This window comes from Carassius gibelio, chromosome B21, assembly GCF_023724105.1.
Source record: "Carassius gibelio isolate Cgi1373 ecotype wild population from Czech Republic chromosome B21, carGib1.2-hapl.c, whole genome shotgun sequence".
NCBI lineage: Eukaryota > Metazoa > Chordata > Actinopteri > Cypriniformes > Cyprinidae > Carassius > Carassius gibelio.
This window is the reverse complement of record NC_068416.1, coordinates 9,586,429-9,607,369: the sequence shown is the minus strand read 5'-3', so window position 1 is coordinate 9,607,369 and position 20,941 is coordinate 9,586,429. Positions and strand designations below refer to the sequence as shown.

Here is a 20,941-nt window from a genome sequence, read left to right as displayed (position 1 = left end):
CAGATCATCTACGGGACAAGCAGACATCCACCAAAGCTTCCCAAGGTGAAGAAGGCATGGGATGAAGTAGAATTTAATTCATCATAAGTAGTAAGGCTGATTTGCAAATAGGTAGCCTAATTCTAATACACGCAATGGCTATGCATCTTTACATTTTTATATTTATGTAGCCTACACAATAATATTCTTTTACACTGTAATCCTTTTGTTTTTAATATTTGGCAAGTTGGTGTGATGCGCATCCCTGTGTGTAATAAGCAAAGTCAACGCACACTGTGGACAGGCACATTTTCTACCAACGTGTTCTTTTAGTAACAAAATAAATATTGCGCCATTGACTTTAGACTTTAGACCAGGTTTGAGTTGGTTTATGGTGCAGTCTGTTTTCAGCTCCTTAAAATAGCAATGTGCATGAACACACCTCTTTTTTAGACCGGCACGCCCATGGGTGCACAAATGGCCGCAAATGCATTTGCTAATTAAACGATGTGGCGCTGGAAAATAACAAACACACTTGCACACTGCGCCTTGTGTATGATAGGGTCCTGTGATTTGAAAAAAATAAAACGTTTTTTTTTTTTTAAATTGGTTTTAATGAGGGGGGAAACTACAATGCCATAATAATTAAAAACATGGAGAAATGGAGAAATATAAAACTATTATTTGTGTCTGCACCAACATATGTGTGTGTATTAGTGTAGTGCTGTGAACTAATTTTGTAGATTGGAGATTATTTGCAGAATCATGGTTTTTCATCATTAATTTTGCTGTTAAACATGATGATTCTTTAAAAGAAAATAGGTTGAAATAATGCTGTTAGCACTCTAAATCGTGCATTTTAAAGTCCCACTTTATTTAGTGTCCCTAATACCTGTGTACTTTCATAGTAACTAAATGTGTGCGTAGTATGTAACCACAGTGTAAGTACACATTGATACATAGTATCTACGACTATAATATTTCTGTAACTACACACATGTAACAACCGCTCAGAATGGTTTGTGCAAGTACAAATGTGTAACATGACATTGGTAACAATATTTTTTTTCACTTCACTAAGTACTTGTGTAACAGGATGTATAAGAGTAATTGGAACAATTTGATCAAGGGGGTGGAGATGGGTAGGTTTAGGGATGAAAATGGGAATCCAGTGTGTGGAAATGGATAGGTTTAGAGATGAGTTGGATCTCAAGTTGGATTTGGTGCACCACTGTAATAACAGAGTACTTACATGGTAACTTCTCAGGAACTGTCCACTTAATATAAAGTGTAACCAATCATAATTTATATGTAAAGCCTAACTTACTGACCGCTGTTGTGTAACATCAGAGTAATTACACGATAAAGCAAATATAAAGTGTAACACTTTCTTTACCAGAAAGTGCTGTTAGTCCTATTACACATTTGTACTTCCATTAGCAAAAAGTGTTGTTACCAGTGTCCTGTTATACATTTGTACTTATACACACCATTCAGTGGGTTGTTACATATGTGTAGTTACACAATCATTAGAGCTGTAGATACTATGTACCAATGTGTGCTTACACCGTGGTTACATACTATGTACACATCCAGTGACTATGATAGTATACAGGTATTAGGGACACTTAATATAAGTTGGGACTGCCTACTTCCAACAGCAACAGATGTATATATTTATTAAATCCAATTTGTCACAAGTTCATTTGGCTGCTTGTTTTATGTGGCAAATGGATTCAGAAAAGAGCAAAAACTCTACTAAAGACCTGATTTCTGAATCAATGCACCATCCAGACTTTCACTTGGCCACTCCAAAACCTTGTTTTTCTTGAGCCATTCAGAGGTGGACTTGCTGGTGTGTTTGGGATCATTGTCCTGCTTGAGGTCACAAACTGAAGACCGGACATTCTCCTTCAGGATTTTCTGATAGAGCACAGAATTCATGGTTCCATCAATTATGGCTTGTAGAGCTGTGCGTCCACATCAAGCAATATTACTCTGTTCCAGAGCATTTGCATGACTGCCAGCCTTGAGTGGTAGTCTTACTAGCCAATAGAGTGAGCGGACCTCCGTTCTCCCCAATCAGCTCTGCTCTAGCCAACTGTGTAAATGCCCACCATTTAATAAAACAAAAACAAACGGAAAGCAGAAGAGAGAGTGGGATAATGGTGTCTACAGGGACAGATCAATAGTTAGGCAAATTAAAACTAAGGAAAATGTTATGTAACTTAAGCTTCGAAAAGACAGACAACAAACAAAAAAGATAATTTGCGAGAGCTGCGTCACAATGCATATCCCTTTTGCATGTTCGCTATTCCTTATTCAGAAGACCGCACATACAGACTGTGTCTTTGAATGCTTCTCATACTCGCTCCACTCTTACCCACGTGGTGCGAATTCTGCGCTTTATCAGAAAATCCTGAAGGAGAATTTCGGTTCTTCCCTGCACCGCAAATCTCCACGAGTGCATCTGGCAGTATGGATGAGGCTCGATGTACGCGCGCAACCTGCGTTGACTCGCGCCTGGCTCTGCGTTTACAACTAATGTAAATTCAGTCTAACTGCTTGCTAATTTCACTTGGATGAAATTAAACTTTTTGCACATTTTCCACTTGTACTTAAAAACCCAAATAGAATGTAATGTAATACTTTAATAATTTACTAAAGAAATACAGTTCTTGTGAGACAATTCTTTGTGTTCTTTTTGGTCAGCGGTGGCTTTTGCCTCAGAACACTCCCATGGGTGCTGTTTTTGCCCAGTCTCTTTTTTATTGTTGAATCAAGAACACTGACCTTAATTTAGGCAAGTGAGGCCTGCATTTCTTTAGATGTTGTTCTGTGTTCTTTTAAGACCTCCTGGACAAGTCGTCGTTGTGCTCTTGGAGTAATTTTGGTAGGCCAGCAACTCCTGGCAAGGTTCACCACTGTTCCAAGTTTTCTCCATTTGTGGATAATGGCTCTGACCGTGGTTCGCTGGAGTCCCAAAGCCTTAGACATGGCTTTATAACCCTTTCTAGACTGATACATGTTAACTTTTTTGTTTCTCATCTGTTCTTGACTTTATTTAGATCACGGCATGATGTGTTGCATTTCATGCATGTTTAATTTTGTCAGACAGGTTCTATTTAAGTGATTTCTTGATTCAACAGGTCTGGCAATAATCCGCCCTGGGTGTGGCTAGTGAAATTCAACTCAGCGTTCTAAAATAACGTGGCTAATCACAGTTCTTTCATGATTTAACAGGAGGGGGCAATTAATTTTTCACGTAGGGCCAGGTAGGTTTGGACAACTTTTTTCCCTTAATAAATGAAACCATCATTTAAAAACTGCATTTTGTATTTACTTGCATTAGGAAGGGGGCAAAAACCTTTTCACGCCACTGTATGTGCAAATAAAAATAACTGTAGCTGTAGTTTCTGTAGCTCAAATGGCAAAGCATGGTGCTAACAACACCCAAGGCTCCCAGGAGCACACATAGTGATCAGATACCTGGAATGAACTGTAAATAACGGCAGAAAGCGTGTGACTGTGAGTGTGAGTCAGACGGAAGACTATATCCGGGGTGAGGTTGATCAAAGAAAACACTGAGGTGTTAATGATCTAGATACAAATGCTTGATAGGTGTATTAGTTGACACAAATTCCCAAGTCTTAATGCTTATCAGTTTGAGTTTTATATCGCGAGCGGAGAACAGCGTTTCTTCGCACGTGCCCACAGATGCGTGTCACAATTACAGCAGACTTTTTAAAAAGGAATTCAGTTAACCAGCTCTGTCAGCGTGTGGTTAAGGAGCATCGCGGTGATGGACACATTCTCAAAGCATGACTGACGGCTGGACGGGATGCCGAAACACAGACACTCTCCATCTCTCGTGCTTGCTCACTCTTCCTCTATCTCTACTGGCTGGCATCAGTTTTAGGCTAATTACTTTAGCAGCCAACACTGGAGGAGATCTTGGATTGAACCCAAATGGGCCATCAGCACCAGAGCTGTGGATAGTTCAACTCCACACTCACTGTGATATACTGCATGCTGTCTCTCACACACATAACACACGCTTGCAAAGTCTTCTACTGCAGTTAGCCTGTTACAGAGGTCACAGAATTGACTTATGGGATACATGATGAAACTGAGATATGCCGCTTTAAAAGTGTGGAGATGTGCTCATTGTCATTATTACTAAGTCTGTTTAATGATGTAGAGGAACACAGTGAGACAAACTCATGCATAAACGTGTATGCGTAAGTTTCTTCAGTTGAAGGCACATCTCCCATAGATTGAATTTTATTTGTATTATTACTATTCTAAATAAAAAATGTTTTATATGTCTTTGTCGTCAATTTAACGTGTCCTTTCTGAATAAAAAGAATTGTAAAAAAATCTTACTGAAAACACCTTTTGAATGATAGTGTATATAAACTATAGAAGATGTATTTGTTTATAATTAATCAAGTAATTGACAAGGAAATGCTAGCTATTAAACTTTAGCAATACAAACGAGTACTGCCCATTTTCCAAAAACGTTTAGAATGTAATTTCCGCCACAGAATGTCTCTAAACAACACATTTCAGATGTGATGAAAATGGCACTACATGGAAATGTTAATGATTTTGATTACAAACAAAATGACAAAACTCTCCAATGATATGTGTATATCTGCTCTTGGTTGGAGTTTATTTAAAGAGAGTTTATTGAAGTCAAAGGGCTAAAAATGGCTATAAACACCCGTTGGCTATTTAGCACCTACACTACGGGACCTCAGAGCTCGGCTTGTATGTTCAGAAATTAATTACATTAGACAAGAGCAAATATAGGTCATGTGGAATTTGCAATGCAGACACTTTTCCTCTCTGTCTCTCTTCATATACATCTCTCTTAAAGAGAGATAGTTCACTCAAAAATACAAATTCTGTCACAACCTGCTCACCATCATGACATTTCTATGGAAGCCTGTTTCTGCTACTGAATAAAAAGTAAAACAAGGTAAATGTGACTTTTTATCTCACAGTTCTGACACAACTGCGAGTTATAAAGTCAAAATTGAGAATTATAAAGTCAGAATTATGAGATATAAATTCTCAATTCTGATTTTATAACTTGCAATTTTGACTTAATAACTTCTCAACTTAAAAAGTTATCATCACAAAATATTTATTGCGAGTTATGAAGTCAGAGTTGTGAGATATGAACTAGCAATTGCGAGAAAAAACTCAGATTTACGAGATTATATCACACAATTCTGAGAAAAAAAGTCAGAATTGTGAGATAAAAAGTCGCAGTTACCTTGTTTTATTATTATTATTTAGTGGCAGAAACGGGCTTCCATACATTTCATACCAGATCATAAAACACGGAAAAAAAAAAACATTGTTTTTTGTTCTAACATAAAAGTAGTAAAACTGTAGTAAAACAGTAAAACTGATTACAGTGATATCTATGCATCATTATGCACTGATGGGCCTCACAAATGGCTTCAGAATTCATTCTAAAGCAGTTTACATCCTATTACGACTTCATTACTGCTTATGGATTGAGTATTGATATCAAATGTCATTGTTCCCTCATCGTTCTGTGTTTCATCAGCCCATGTACACATGCTCTCCTCTCAGCCTCAGGTGTTTGGGCACAGCTATTACTTTATCAGGCTGTTTTTTCCTGCTCATTCAAACGGCTCCCTGATGAACGGCGCCCCCGCGTTCTACAGAGAGAGATTTTAATTCGTATTATTATTAAAAGAATCACTCACTGCAATCTGTTGCAAAAACACCATCTGCTGGATCACTCGTAGGACCTCCGTTGCTTATTAGGCAGAATTAGACAATGATTTCCTCTCCTCTGCTTTGCATTCCTTCTCCCTCCTCTCTCAACTAATTCAACTTAAGTTGTTATATGGCACTTCGCAACGAGCTTTTCTGCTGCATTTCATTCCAGTGCTTAATTCCCAGATGTTGTGTGTTTTGGGATGAGCTTGGAGTGATTGGCAGAGGGGTTAACTCTTTAATGGCTTTGGAAGAGATGGTATTTTGTGCAGGAGTTCTTGTCTGTAGGTTTTGAGGCAGTACGACTGGCGGGAACTGGGGTTCGAATTAGGGCTGCATGACAAATCGCATGCAATATTTAATGATCGCTGATCAAGGTTTTTGTGCAGCTTGTCATTTTTCAGCGGCTCTGTGTAGTAAATGCTGCTCCATGTGAAAGCACGCATGTGATGGAGATTTACCGCTGGTTTCAGAACTGACTTTACTGACAAGATGCGCATTAAATATCACTTGCGACTTATCGTGCAGCCCTAGGTTGAATCTGGACTGCCCCTTCGTTTTCTATCTTGCACCGAATGTAGTATCAATTTAAAACACCCCTATGCTACACACTATAACTGTTCTCTTAATCTATTTTATGATGGTTTTTTACAATATTTATTTAAAGAATATTTATAAGCACATTGTGATAGTATATATTGTTCCAACTTGAATTTCTGCTAATTTAATAATAAAAAAATTATTACAGTAATTTTGTCAAATTAAACAGGCTCAAAATAATAACATTCAGACACATTTAATGAGAAAATGTCATAAAATAATGTCTAAAAACAATAAATATTAATAGTCTTTAAAAAAGGCTTTATTTTGCATACTGATTATAAATACTATTTGTAATATTTTCTATATTTATATACGCGTACACTACATTTCAAAAGTTTGAGTTTTTTTTTTTTATACATTTTAAAATAAATTCATTGCTTTATTCAGAAAGGATGCATTAAATTGATTGAAAGTGACAGTAAATACTTTTTACATTCTTGCCAAAAGATTTTCATTTTCAATTTTTTTCTTATTCAAAGAATTCTGAAAAATAGTATCCCTGTTTTTACCAAAATGTTCAACATTAATTTATACAAAAATTAATTTTTGAAGAATCCTGTGACACTGAAGACTGGAGTAAAGACTGCTAAAAATATATGAAATTTATTTTTAATCAAATAATGTCCTTTTAAATTATAGCATTATATATTGTGATTCAAAACATTTTTAATAATATATTTGCATAGTACAAATAAAAAAATATATTTGCATAGTACATCGTTTCTGTGATTACATGTGGAGTACCGGCTCTGTTTAGGGATCCAGACTGATTGAGTCTCCCTCTGTATCTCTCTGCTGTCCCCAGGCGGCAGCGAGTCGTCCTGGGATAAAGAGAAACTCCAGTCCCCCCCCTCCTCCAGAGCCCAGCATGGTCTGGCTCACGCCGGCCTCTCCGCTCAGCATGGCCTGTCAGGGTCTCATCTCTCTTCCCTACAGCAGAGTCATCTCCTGGCTAACCGTGAGTCATTCATTCATCACATCCACTCATTCACCCGATCACCAGCTCCAGGTGTATTGATTACACTCAGCTGTACACGTCGTGTTAGTCATTTATTCTTGGGGTCAGTGCATACTCCCGTTCGGACTGCCCATTTAAACTGTTCTTCAAGTCACAGTGTAGTGTATTCATGACTAGCAAGTGTTTTTCATGTTTTTTTATTTTATTTTTTATTCCAAACACATTTTACTTTTGTAATGTGACATTTTTTGAGTGAAACTAAGAGGAAAACATTGATTTTATCCATTGGGATTTGACTGGTTGGTAAAATATGAGCTATGATATTAAATATTGCATTCCCTCACCTACAAAATCGTAGGTACATAACTATAAAAGAGAAGTTATTTGAAAAAAAAAAAAAAAAAAAAAAAAGTATTATTTTGACACAGAAACATTCTGTATTGTATAAAGTGCTATATAAATACGTAAGTAAATAAATCATAATAATTCTGTACTGGCTAATCAATCTTTAATAAATCAAAACATTAAGATTAAACATTAATGAGGGGGAATTTTGGAAATGTAAAAAAAAATAATGAATGTTTTCAAACATGTTTCTTGAACACCCCCCCCCCCCCCTCTATCATTGGTCAGACAACCATGATAGTCCCGCCCCCAACTTTATTCCAGTGGTCAAGCCAGTGTTGCTGTGTCAGGCTAATGTGATTGTTTTTATAGAATATTTTAACATCACCTTTAAAATAGAAAAAAAGAGTCTTTAACTGCAGCACAGGCCGGTCAATTTTCCATCTGTTTCAAGCCACAAATATTTCGATCAAAAGAGGAAAAACAAGGATAAGTGCACAAACTGAAAGTCACACAGTATTTCAATCACTAAAACAGCAGGACCTTCTAAAACAGTGATATTATTAGATTGACCTTGATGAAGCATGTTATATATACAGGCAAGCAGATGAGTCCAGAATATGAATCAAACTTTGTGCAATGCATTCATGTTCATCGGCTTGTCTATTGTATGTTTTATTAATAATCTAAATGCTAAATTCAGTCCCATTAAACCATATTAAGCATGTTCTTTATACTGGTTTTCTATGGGAAGATGCTTAAGTTAACATGCTGTTTTAGTTTTGCCCTCCAGGTGGGCGTCGCTCTAAGGATGTGACATCATGTGGAAACAATACATTTATTTCATGTTCCCTTTAAATATAAAGTGATGTAAACAAAAGTGATTAGTGCATGGCGGTTTACCAACCATGTTCCGCATAAACAGTCTCTTCGTGTCTCTGTTGTGGTCTTTCAGGGCTGGACCTGCCGTTTATGATGATGCCCCACCCCCTGCTGCCCGTCAGTCTGCCGCCTGCCTCCGTTGCCATGGCGATGAACCAGATGAACCACCTGAACACCATCGCCAACATGGCCGCAGCTGCTCAGATGCACAGCCCCCTGTCCAGAGCAGGATCGTCCGTCATCAAGGTAACACACGCAGCCACAAAGTTGAGACTTCAGTGGCCAAACGCAGAGAAGCCATTCACTGGGGCTCTAATGTGCACTCAGATCTCTCAGCTAGAGTCAGCTCATTTTCACCGCGTGCACCGAGCATCAGTCAGAGAACCGCAGATCCCCTCGGATCAGTGTTGGATACGAGCCGCTCCACGAGCCATTTAACACCTGAGAGAGAGCTGTATACCAAACCATCTTAATTTCTACAGGAGAGAGTTTGATTTGAAATACTCGGAGGAGGAATAACAGAATAAATGTTGTGCTGGGTCCGTGCGGAGTGCGTGTTAGGGAATATTAGATGCAGACTTTAAAGACAAACACTATCTGTTATCTTACTGCCATGTGCCCCCTGAGAGGAGAGTGTGTGAGTCAATTTACAGTTGGAGGAGGACACTTGTGTGTTTCTCTGAGATGCAGAAACGACCCGAGGCGTACAGTACACACACGCTTTTACATCAAAATTCACCGCCACACACAAACACACCACTATAGCACTATATAACATACAGAATGAGTTTGGTTGATACCTCTGGAGATTGAATGGACTTTTTAGCTATGAATCAACTTTGTCCCAGATGTTTCTCCTCAAATTCTTTTGGAAAAAATACATTACTGTAGAGAACGAATGAAAATGTAGTTATTGAAGAATGTGATGAGAAATTGCTGTCTAGAGTAAATATTGAAGAGATATTATTAAATGTATTTTATTTGTGATTTTTTTTTTGTTTTTTTGGAGTGTTGATGGAAACCTTAAATCACTTGTATTATCCTAACAGTGTTATTTTAACATCACTGATATATAATTAAAGTCTCAGTTAATATTTTGATTGCATTTTTTTTTTTTTTACCTCATCTGTTTTCACTGTAGGTTTATAGTTTTAGTAAGTTTGTTGTGTTTTTGTCATTAATGATATTACTTTTTAATTAGTTTTAGTTTATTAGCATGTTAGTTATTTTTAGTACTTCTTCTTAAAGCAAAACTAGTAAATTTTTATATTTTGTCTCAGTTAACATTAAATTTTTTTTCAAGCTACAATTATAAATATATATATATATATTTTTTATGGTTTTGGTTTTAGTTTGGTTCATTTAAAACGGCAGGCCTGTTTGAGTCATTTGTAAAGAATATGTGAACTGAATCTTTGTGTGTGTGTGTGTTTAGGAGTGTGTACAGGACAGTCCGTCTCCTGCTCCGTCTCTGGAGGAAACCCCTCGTCCCGGATCACAGCCCTCTTCACACCCCAGCAGTAGTGTGTCCAGCTCCCCAAACCCACACACACAGAGTCCTGAACGCCTGGGTCAGTAAACACACACAATACTATTCACATTTAGCTTAAATATGTCTAATACAACTCACAGACTGATTGTTTTCTATAAATCCAATTATAATGACTACAGACTAATCCACCCACAAAAGAACATAACAGATATAACAAAACAGATATTAGTTTTTACAAATAACAAAATGCTCCCAGTGGTAGGCAATTAGATTGCTATCAGAATTACTTCACTTCTGGGACAACTGGATGCATGCTTTCTCTTGATGTGTGCAGTTTTGAACCCAACCGATGGAGAACTGCCAGAACGAGACACCGGCATCAATATGAAGAAAATCCTTAAAGAGAAAGGTTAGTTCCTCAACAGCAAAAAACACTAAAACACTGTCTACACCACAAAAGTGCAATCACATTCACAAACTTTTGTTTGCAAATGTGTAGCAATGCATCAAGCACCTTTTTCTCGCACCTTCTCATCCTTCGACTGAAATGACTCGATTTCACCTGTGAAATTTTGCAATACTGCAGTAAATGAACACCAGGTGTAATGCAAATTTCCATTGTCAGATACCGTATTTTTCGGACTATAAGTCGCACCTGAGTATAAGCCGCAACAGTCCAAAAATACATCATGACGAGGAAAAAAGCATATATAAGTTGCACCGGACTATAAGTCGCATTTATTTAGACCCAAGCACCAAGAGAAAACATTACCGTCTTCAGCCGCGACTAAAAGTGCGACTTATAGTCCAGAAAATACGGTAATATCTCTGTCCTCATTGAACGTGAATATGCTTTACAAAGTAATCCACTCATTTGTGCGTGAAATGTCTATGGATATTTTACTAACAAATCGCGATTCACCAATAACGTGTTTTTTACTTCAATTTGATCTACATTTACAGAAAAATATAGAAACAACTGAAACCATATGCACATAACAGTCACTTTGGGTGGTCATAATGAAGCTGAATTATTTCAGCTTATATATATCTCAAATTCGGAAGTTTCCTGTGCCCATAAAAACAAATAATCACCACAGTTATTATTTTGTTGTAGGAACAATACAAAAACCCATGTGGAAGACATACCACTCAGACGTGAGATGTAGAGCACATTTTAAACATCGTCTTCGTAAACACCGTAGTAAACACAGCCGACTCGTAGACAATGGCGGTTTAGCGCTGCCGAGTGTATTGACATCACGCATAACATTTGAATGCTCGTTTGTGAAATTTACACCACGCTGGTTTAGACTGGCAGTATATCAGCGTCACAACACTTCTGTTTTAATGAATGACTTAATTAGGAGCTTAACTGAACATGTATGAAGTTCATATTCACGGCGTGTGTGAGTAGATGAGTGTAAGAGAGCTGTTAGAGCAGCTAAGTGCGTAATTCATCAGTATAAGAATTTGTTTTTTTCTTTTTCTCTGACGCAATGATACATAGGTGTGTGTGTGTGTGAAAATCTTGAATGCTGTGGTGTGTGTGGGCAACCATTTCTGGAGCGTAACAGCAGGTGGCGGCCCCTAACGCGCATCACACACTGGGCTGCTGGGAGGAGACGATGCAAAGATGCCCCGAGGCTCTCTTAAAGAGATTCAATGTGCACCTGGCCTCCGACCATATTTTATTAATGCGTCTGGAAAAAAATCCACCCTAAACACACACACACACACACACAAATGCGTGAACACAGCGAACCGCTCTTGTTTTTAAAAGTGCAGCATGCCGCATTTAATGCAGGGTCGAGAACAGGATGCAGGACCCAGACAATTTAGGTCACTGACCGCACACACTCTCACACAATGACTCTTACATGTTCTTTATCTATCCAGGATAGTCCGAACTCACCGTCACACATCTTCAAACACGTATCAGTAGACTTCATTCAATCTGAGCGACAGTTTAACCTACATACACACAGCAGTGGGCCGCTCTGAACACCTGAGAGGATTGACTTAGTAAAGATTGGCCATGATTATATCAAATATGTCTGCTCTAGTTTACTTCTGCAATGTGCTGTCCAATTGTATTACATGCTGCTATGAATTCTCTTCTGTTCTTGTTAGTGTGTCTATTCACCTGAGCATTACCAGTAAATATTTCCCCTTCATTTTTTATCTTCCTTCTCTACCTATTAATCTTTATTTTGGAATTTTTTTTGATTAATGTTGGATTGATATATTTGACCCGGAACATACAGAAGGTGTTAAACTCTCAAATCAGAAAAGCTAATTTTTATATTTTCTGCAGAAAGTGTGAGTGTGATGTTAGCTTGAGCTAAACTTGCTACAGCGATGTTTGGGTGTTCCGCCCCTACATGTGGCTTGGGTCTATGGGATTTTTCACATTTATAATTGCCTGACAGGTGAAAGTCTAGTCACTCAGAAAAATAATGACGCGTGTCTTCAAACAGCAGCATCATTTGAGGTTTTATTTATATTTGTAGAATAAATGGTGAGGGAACGTTTTATAAAGTACAGTTTGATACCTAAAATTTAAGTGTAATATATCTTTATTTTGGTAAAAATTTTAAAGTAAAGAAAAAGTATGGTCACATTAGCAAAATGTCATTTTTAAACCAATCGGTTTTCTGTTTGAACACTTGAACCTGATGTGAAATCCATGCAGACAAATCCTCCGCCTTCACGCTAAAGTCCCAAACACATGGATTTTATTTAAAAGACAGGATTTAGTCTGTGAACCTTATTTTTATTTTTTTTAATTCTTCGCAACCTCAAATCTAAAGTTAACAACCTAAAGTTAAAAGATCAGGGACTCACAAACATAGATTACCCAGGGCCCATTTTCCCGAATCCTCACGAAAGGGCCATTGAATTTTAAACACTGTTTGGCCTCTGTGTGTGTGTGTCAGTGATGATAAACAAAGTGACGTGGTGGTACGTGGTGATGAATGGTGAAGCCCGGGGCCAGGAGCACTGTGTTTCAATGGGACTTTAGCGAGTGAACCCCCTCTCTAGCTCTCCATAAATCACTCGTTCTCTTTACCTCTCTTCCTCTCTTTCACTCAGGGCTGGTTGAATGCCAAAAGGAGCTGCTCTCACTGCAGGCAGGGTTTCTCCTTTCTTCCATTAAAGAGCAAAAGGAAGTTCTGATATTATTCTGTGTGGTTTTGGTTCATGTGCGAAGCATTTAGCACACACTAACATCAATCTTACAATCAGGCCACTGACTCTCACAGGCCTCTGAGAAAAGTGTGACCAAGCCATGCAGCGGGCATGGCCAATCTTTACTAAGTTAACTGAATCCCAAATTATCTTGTGAGCAGAAACCAAGCGACCAGAGCTGAGAAATTAATGTTTAGGAGGACAATTTAGTGCCATTCAAACTAAGATTGGCATAGTAACGTTTAATTTGAATTCTTGTTGGCTAGGATGATTCATTTACACCTTGATTAGGATGAAATATATGTCCATATTCTGAATCTCAGATTTAAATTGGACTAATTCACCAAAAAACATAACAGATCTGACAGTATCCTATACCAGTGTGTTTCTCATTGGTGTTTGTTTCTGAAATCACTTCATTGTACACATAAAGTCTAGTCAAGTCTATACGTGTTGTATGATAGTGTGCTAATGTATTTGGCTTGAGCTGATGTGCAGCACTTTGGCTATAGAAGCACTTAGTGTATGTTCGTCTGTGCGAGAAGAAGCATGGGTAGGCCGAGACTTGCGCTCCGTAATTGCTCTGTCCAGTTTTCCACAGAGTAGATATGTAGCATCTGGTTACAATCAATGTTTCCCTCCGCTATTATGAAATTAGCTGCGCGGAAATGATTTGAAATGGCCTGTAATGATTTCTGATAGAAATGTGCGCCATTGTTTCGCCCTTTGAGATAAGCGTGCTGGTAAATAAGTCACAACAAACGAAACCATCGCTTTACCTCGTTCCAAGTCAGGGATCAGGCCTCAAACGCCAAGCGCTTGGCTTTTCGAGCCTCATATTTTTAATCTTCATTTTTGTTTGTTTATTCACAAGCTCCTCCTTCAGATATGTGCTAAGGGGACCATCCATGGGCTTTGAAGACCCTTTTTGATCATTAGGTTGATTGCTGTTCTAAGCACGTTTGTGATGGTTTAATTAAACCAAGACCCTTTGCAGGGCCCCAGCGGCCCTCGAGAGCTCTCCGGCTGGAGGGTTTGAGGGTCTGCTTGCGGCGCGCAGCGTTTCTCTTTGTGTTAATGACGAGGAACAGATATTAAGCAAAGAAAATCAATGACATGTTGGAAAGAAAAAGTAAACTGTTACAGTTAGCAATTTGGGGCAAGGTTAGCACGGTTGAAAGTCACCCCACAAAAGCGACATTTTTGGACGAGAACACAAGTGATAAATGATGTGCGCTCTATCTCCTCCTCTCTCCCGCGCACACACACACAGATGAAGGCAGAGAGGAGGAGAAGGGTGAGGACAGGTGCTTGTGTTCTGCTCTGGTTCTGAGGGAAGAGTTGGAACAGGTTTTTGTCTCTCAGGCTTGCGCGCTCTCCTGTGCGGTGTCACTATCGTATCCGAAGTAAAGTGCCCCGAGGCAGACAGAGATAGTCGTACCGATAAAAGAAAACAATACACGAGCCAGAATTAAATAATGCCAATTACCAGTTTACAGAGAAAACAAAGCCATGAACATATAGACATACGCAGGTCTCTACATCATACACATAAAAATGTGTCCTTTAGTTTATTGTAATTTCTAATCAAATTGGCTTTTTAACCACTTAGCATTATGCTATGCTATAAGCTAAACCAAAGGCTAACTTTAAGAAGTTGCTGAATCTGAAATCGCATACAGTTTAGTAGGTACTACATTTGTTCGTGCTTAGTATTTAAGTATGTAAAAAGTACGCAAGTACAAGCTTGCAAAGTAAAATTAGCTTCTAACATACTGTAGATACATTCTAATGTTAGTCGTTGTCAGTTGTTATCAGAGGAAGAGGATATTCTCATTTTATATAATTTTGTACTGTGGGAAAAAATAAAATGAAAATAGTATACAACTCTGAAAACAAGATTTGAGAACCAGAAGCTACTTTATATGCTAGCATACTTGTAAAAGTTGACAGAATTTATATATTAGCCTCAACGCAAATACGCTAAAGGACTTTTCATTTCATGTGGCATTTCAAATCATTCCGATCTTTCGGACTGCATGAGTGAAACTTTCTCAGGCTCTCATCATACCCTGAAACACGTTCATCTCGCAGGTTCATTCTTCCTGCATGCAGGTTAAGGGCTATGGTGTTGACCTAGTATTCCTCTCATTTTATATTCCACCTACTGCTCTTCACATGCTAATTGGGGGAGAAGGAAGCGCTCATTAAGGTTCATTTCATGTACACATATTCATTAGGCGCAGGGCTGGAGTGTCAGGAAAACGCAGCCTGGCCTCTTTTCTAGTTTGTTTACTCTCCTGTTTATTTGCAGGTGAATTTGTTCGTTTAAATTGCCCTTTTCTGTAGTCTCCTGTAGACTTAAGTGAGAACGCGCCCAAATTAGTTCTCTTTGTTCTTAGTCTACGACGTTGTGCTCTAAAAAGGAGTTTTACACTTGGTGAAAGTTTGAGCGTGGGTGCCTGTGGATCTTAAAATACTTAAAGTTTTGTTGCTACAGTGGCCTACTGATTTGTGACACATTGAGCAGTAGTTCTTACTTGGGAGACAGAGGTGGTTAAGTCAAGTTCATATTATTTCCTTAACCGTCAACTTCTTTCTCTTATACCCATTGTTCAAAATAAGAAAAATTGGCCAAAAACTGAAAAAAAAAAAGATTTCATTTAATTTTCTATTTCTCCAATTTGTGATGTATTGTTTCTTGCTAGTTGGCTTTCCTACTATACTTGAAAACACTGCACTTTTCCAGTTTCAGAATATTCAAGCCACACAGGGCAAAGATCAATGCAGTGCCACTTTTATAGCTCTCACTGCGCCAACTATTCTTTCATTTTACATTCCCAGCATCCTCTATCTTCCCGAGCAGCCCAGACGTGTTCTGCGGTCCAGCCTGCATATGGCTGTTAAAATGTAATATACACTAATACCCCCTCATTCACTTCCTCCTCCAACCTAGTACTGCTAGGGTTTTATTGTCCTGCTTTCATCTTTTTTTCTGTATACGTATGTATCGTGGGGGTTAACTAACGAACATTGGTCCTTTGCTTTGGTTGAGCTCATTAAGTGCTTTGTGCATTTCCTTTTGGGGGCCTGGTTTTAATGTAGCTTGTTATTCTCCGCTCTAGTGATTTAGGGGCCCCGTGGACCTCAAGTTTTGGAAGTGTAACCGCTGAGAATTATTTGAAGTTGAAGAACGAAATTAAGAGGTGATAGGGAGTGACTTGTGCGCTGTATCGCTTTCATTGACTTCCATTTACTCTGCCGGTAATATAGCTTGCGGTTTAGTGGTAGGAAGTTTTTGTGTTTTGTTTAATTTTTGTTATAGCACGTCAAACCAAACCATTTTTAAAGATGTGAAAATGTGAATGTTGCATAGGCTGCCACAAAGCTAAAGTGTTGTGAATGTTTTTAGTGTGTATTTATGTACAGTAGTTGCTAATGATTTAGGTGGTTACTTACTAGTCTACTTAGCAAAAAAAGTTAGATTTTTCCATTGTCAATATCACAGAGATTCTGTTCTTTCTTTCTGTTGATCAGCGTGTCGAATTTGCATGCTCAACTTTAAATAAATAAATAAAATAAATAAATGTATGCATTTAGCAGACGCTTTTATCCAAAGCTACTTACATTGCATCCAGGCAAACAATTTGCCTGTACCACTTGAGCTACAGGAAAACTTAGATATGTGAAACTCTTAATTTGTATGGATTCTTGCTGGAATGAGCATCTGTACATGTGACTGCACCATTACTGTTATAAACAATATATTAGGTTGTTTATGAAACCCTCTATTTTCATATAAATTGCAGGTGATCGTGTAGATTGAAGACTGTACAGTAACATGCATCTCTGTGTATGTTTGTGAATCTGTGGGGTTGTTCATCTAGGAGTACTCCTCTGTGAGTTGGTTCTGATTGGACTGTGTCTCAAAGCTATAAATACCACCCAGGCGTTTGGATCCCATGCTTTAGGGCTCCCCCTGCGCCTCCTGTCAAACACTGCCATCTTGTTGGGAATAAATGTCTAACTGGCAGAGGGGCGATCTGTCTCTCTCAAGCTTTTTTCTCTAGTGGGCTAATGCTCCATCAGAGTCTGTGTGGCATCAGCTTCGCCGGGAAGGTCTGATCTCCTCTTGTTTTCCCCGTTTTCTTTATCTCACTGTTTTCCCTCAGTTTTTTACTTTTGGTTATTTCTCCCGCATTTTCTCTTAATTACGAATACAAACTCCTCTAACCGTTGCCACCCAAAAATTTTCCTAGAGGTGCAAACTGTTCAGAACAAGTGTTACGTGATCACTCAACCTCTTTTTAATTCTAAAATGTGCACTTGTATATATAATTACATTGATGATAACTTGAGATTTACAATAATAAAAATAATAATTAAAACATCCAGACATTTTACAGTAATAAAATGTAGGGCGAAAATATGCTGACATTATATTAACATCATAACAAAGTCTTAAATGATCCCAAAAAGATTGTTTTGGTTTTTAAAAATATCTTCTTTTTTTATTTAGGGGTGCAATTTGACCTTGAGACACCTAAACAGCCTTCATCCTGACCTGATTTAATCAAAACAAAGTCAGCATCTACAACTTTTTGCTCAGACTGCAGCATTATATACACTTGTCATTAATTTCTTCTTTCATGTCATTATTAATATAGTGTTAAAAAAGGACCTCACAGTTCAAAACAAGCTTAAATAATTAGCTGTTGCCCATCTTTTAACATTTACTCTGGCAATTATGGTGATTAGTTGTGTGCCTTGATCTTCATATGTAAATCTTTGTGTAAACAAACCTATATAAGTGTGTGCGCGATCGTGTACATGTACCTGACAAAAACACTGTGCCGTAGACACACACACTAAATTACCCCCTAATTGGATCCCTGTGAATATTCAAGAGACGTCCCCTCCAACACATGTACAAAATAAAAACTAACAAATATGTGGGGGCAAGAAAAGCACATTGGGGTTAAAGGCGCTGAGGGAGATGGCCTTCTTTCTCTCGTTCCTGTCCCCGGCATCTGTTCATCCATATGGAACGGGGGGCAGAATCCGCTGTCTCTGGGAAGGCTGACATTATCTCAAGCAACTCGCTGAGAGAAAAGCATCTTTTGAAGAAAAGTTAGAGGAAGAGACATGAGGAGAAAGCATTTTCAAATTTGATAAGGTTCTCATACATTTGAGAGCATAAGGCTAGTCAAAGCACTAACTACATTTGAAAAGAATTAACCAATAACCAATTAGGAAATTGTTGTTATTTAATTTTAATGATATATTAATATTTTTATAATTAAAATGAGAGAGAAAAAAAAACTTTCCAACTGTTGTAAATCTCTTAAAACAAAGCTTTGCCCCATTTCTTTTTTTTTTCTTTCTATTTCTTTTTGCTTTTCTCTGGAGGCCATGGTGGTGTTTGAGTTTCTTTGTTTGAAACCGGCAAGAAAGCTTTTGCTAGAAACTTCATATTGTCTTATTTTTAGTGGACAGCAAATAAAAGGTCTGATAAATGAATTATTGATTGCAGCGGTCAGTTAAAAGAAAAAAGCACTTCAGCTTCTTTTTGTTAGTTTATTTATTTATCTGTTTGTTCACTTTGTACTCTCGGCTGGTGCTGTTTTGTAGGGTTGAATGGATGGATGTGTTTTGTTCCGTGGGTCAGGGGTGTTTTTGCGTGTGTGTGTGTGTGTGTGTGTGTGTGTTACAGTACTTGCATCTTGTAAAAATGTTTACATTTGCAAAAAATGATTCCGTATTGTCTTCTTCCTAGGAACGAAAATAAATTTTTATCAAACAAGCATACAAACAAACAGATCCCATTGTGCTTGGCCTAACACACACACACACACACACACTCTCACGGTATCATTACTCGTGCACATTACAGTGAGAGGAGACAGAACGGGGGCACTTTGTAAATGTCATGGGCCGAGGGCTCTTCCACCCTCTTTGCTGGATGGAATAAAATGAATTGAAGTGAACACTATCAGCAGCCGCAGCAAGATAAATCTGTCGTTTAAAAGGGACTTGCAATTAGGTGTGCAGGGGCCAGCAGGAGGGCAGGGCTTTCAAGAGCCTGCTGCCATTAACCTCCTTTCTACTGCCGCATTGACCTGGGAAGTGTAGTCTTTAGTTCCCCAAGCCTGAATTTGAATCATCCACTCCCCAAAAAAGAACTACAAATAGGATGATGCTAATATATGACCTGTTCGTGAAACGGCGTTGAAAGCCCGATTTACTCCTGTGAAGTGACATTTCTGAGTAAAACAGAATTTAGGGTGGGAATTTGAATCATTTAAGTGACTTGAATCTTTTGAATCAATTCAAGATTTGTTTCCTGATTCATTCTGCAGGTTACACTGTTATGCCAGTAGGTGGTCACAAGTGATTTACAAATGTCTGTGTTTTACAGTCACTGAATCATCTGTTTAACAGATTTGTTATAAACAAATAAATATAGTAAGGCTGTCAATCGATTAAAATATTTAATCGTGATTAATCGCATGATCGCCATGAGTTAACTCTGATTAATTTCAACTTAATTGCACATTTTTATTTGTTAATGAATACTTTTTACATTTTTTAATACTCTAATCATCACGGGCATGGACAAACATGGATGTTTTATGGAGATGTGCGTATGTTTATTGTTAGTGAGAACATAGTCAACAGTACCAGTGAGTCGCAGAAATTAAATAAGGTTTGTCAGTGGAGCAGCTAGATTTGTTGCTAGGTACTTAAAAAACTAAATCAACAATTGTTGCTAAAGGGGACTGGCAACACTGTGCATCTCCATTTCTCCAACTATAGGCTAGACAATGGGTCAAACAGAAAATGTGCACGGTGTTAATCGCGTGTTAAAAAACTTTGTGCCGTTAAAATGAGTTTGCGTTAGCTTGTTAATTTTGACAGCCCTAATATATTTATATAAATAGAAAGAGAGAGAGAGAGAGAGAAAGAGAGCTGTGCAATAATAAATTTTACATTTTGATACATGATATAAACAATCATGTAGCTCAGATTTACCATATGGAATACTGCTTTTCAAGAATGATGAATGCAAGTAAAGTTGGATGTACTATATATCCAACAAATGACACATAGAAAGTAGGCAAAGCAGGTTTCAATTAAGTTTTTAGATCAATTTAATTGGACAAGTATATATCAGATATTTTTGCACATTAATAATCCATGCACTTCCTTTCTCTACTTGTTGTGCATGAAACTCATGAGTTAAATCGCTCGTATTGTTCAGACTTAAAAGACTGGGGAAAATATTATTTTTAAAGGAACAAAAAGACAATATATTGAAGTTTATTTTGAAACGAAAGCCATTTTAGAGGTGAAGAAGCTATGTTTTAGTGAAAGATTATGAAGACATTTTTCTTCGGAATAATGTGCAGAGATGAACCGTACACATTAAGACAAAAACGTACGATTAAAATGTTCCTGCTGAAGGTAGGAAACAGACGCTTAGCCCCTGGTGCGCTTTTAAACATTTCTGCGGTCTTCACCTCCAGCTTTATCTCACAGTTCACCTCACACCTCTCTCTCCAGCGTCCCCTTCTGCTCACCCCTTTTCTCACCCTATCCTTCTTGCTCTCGCGCGTTTTCCTCTTCACACTCTATCTGCGTGACCTTCATCTGCTCGCCACTTTCAGCCGGCACCAAAAACTTAATCACACACTGTCAAGCTGTAAGGAGAAGAGGAGGAGGGCGAATTC

General features: G+C 38.1%; 1 protein-coding gene across 1 annotated transcript in view; it reads left to right on the top strand.

Moving 5' to 3' along the window:
- dacha (dachshund a) overlaps nucleotides 1-20,941 on the top strand; it is a 135,810-nt gene that overhangs the window by 102,521 nt on the left and 12,348 nt on the right. The window contains exons 4-7 of the mRNA XM_052587401.1: nucleotides 7,148-7,300; nucleotides 8,601-8,773; nucleotides 9,963-10,098; nucleotides 10,354-10,428. Of these exons, the coding sequence (XP_052443361.1) occupies nucleotides 7,148-7,300; nucleotides 8,601-8,773; nucleotides 9,963-10,098; nucleotides 10,354-10,428 (537 nt within the window). The remainder of the gene's footprint in view (nucleotides 1-7,147; nucleotides 7,301-8,600; nucleotides 8,774-9,962; nucleotides 10,099-10,353; nucleotides 10,429-20,941) is intronic.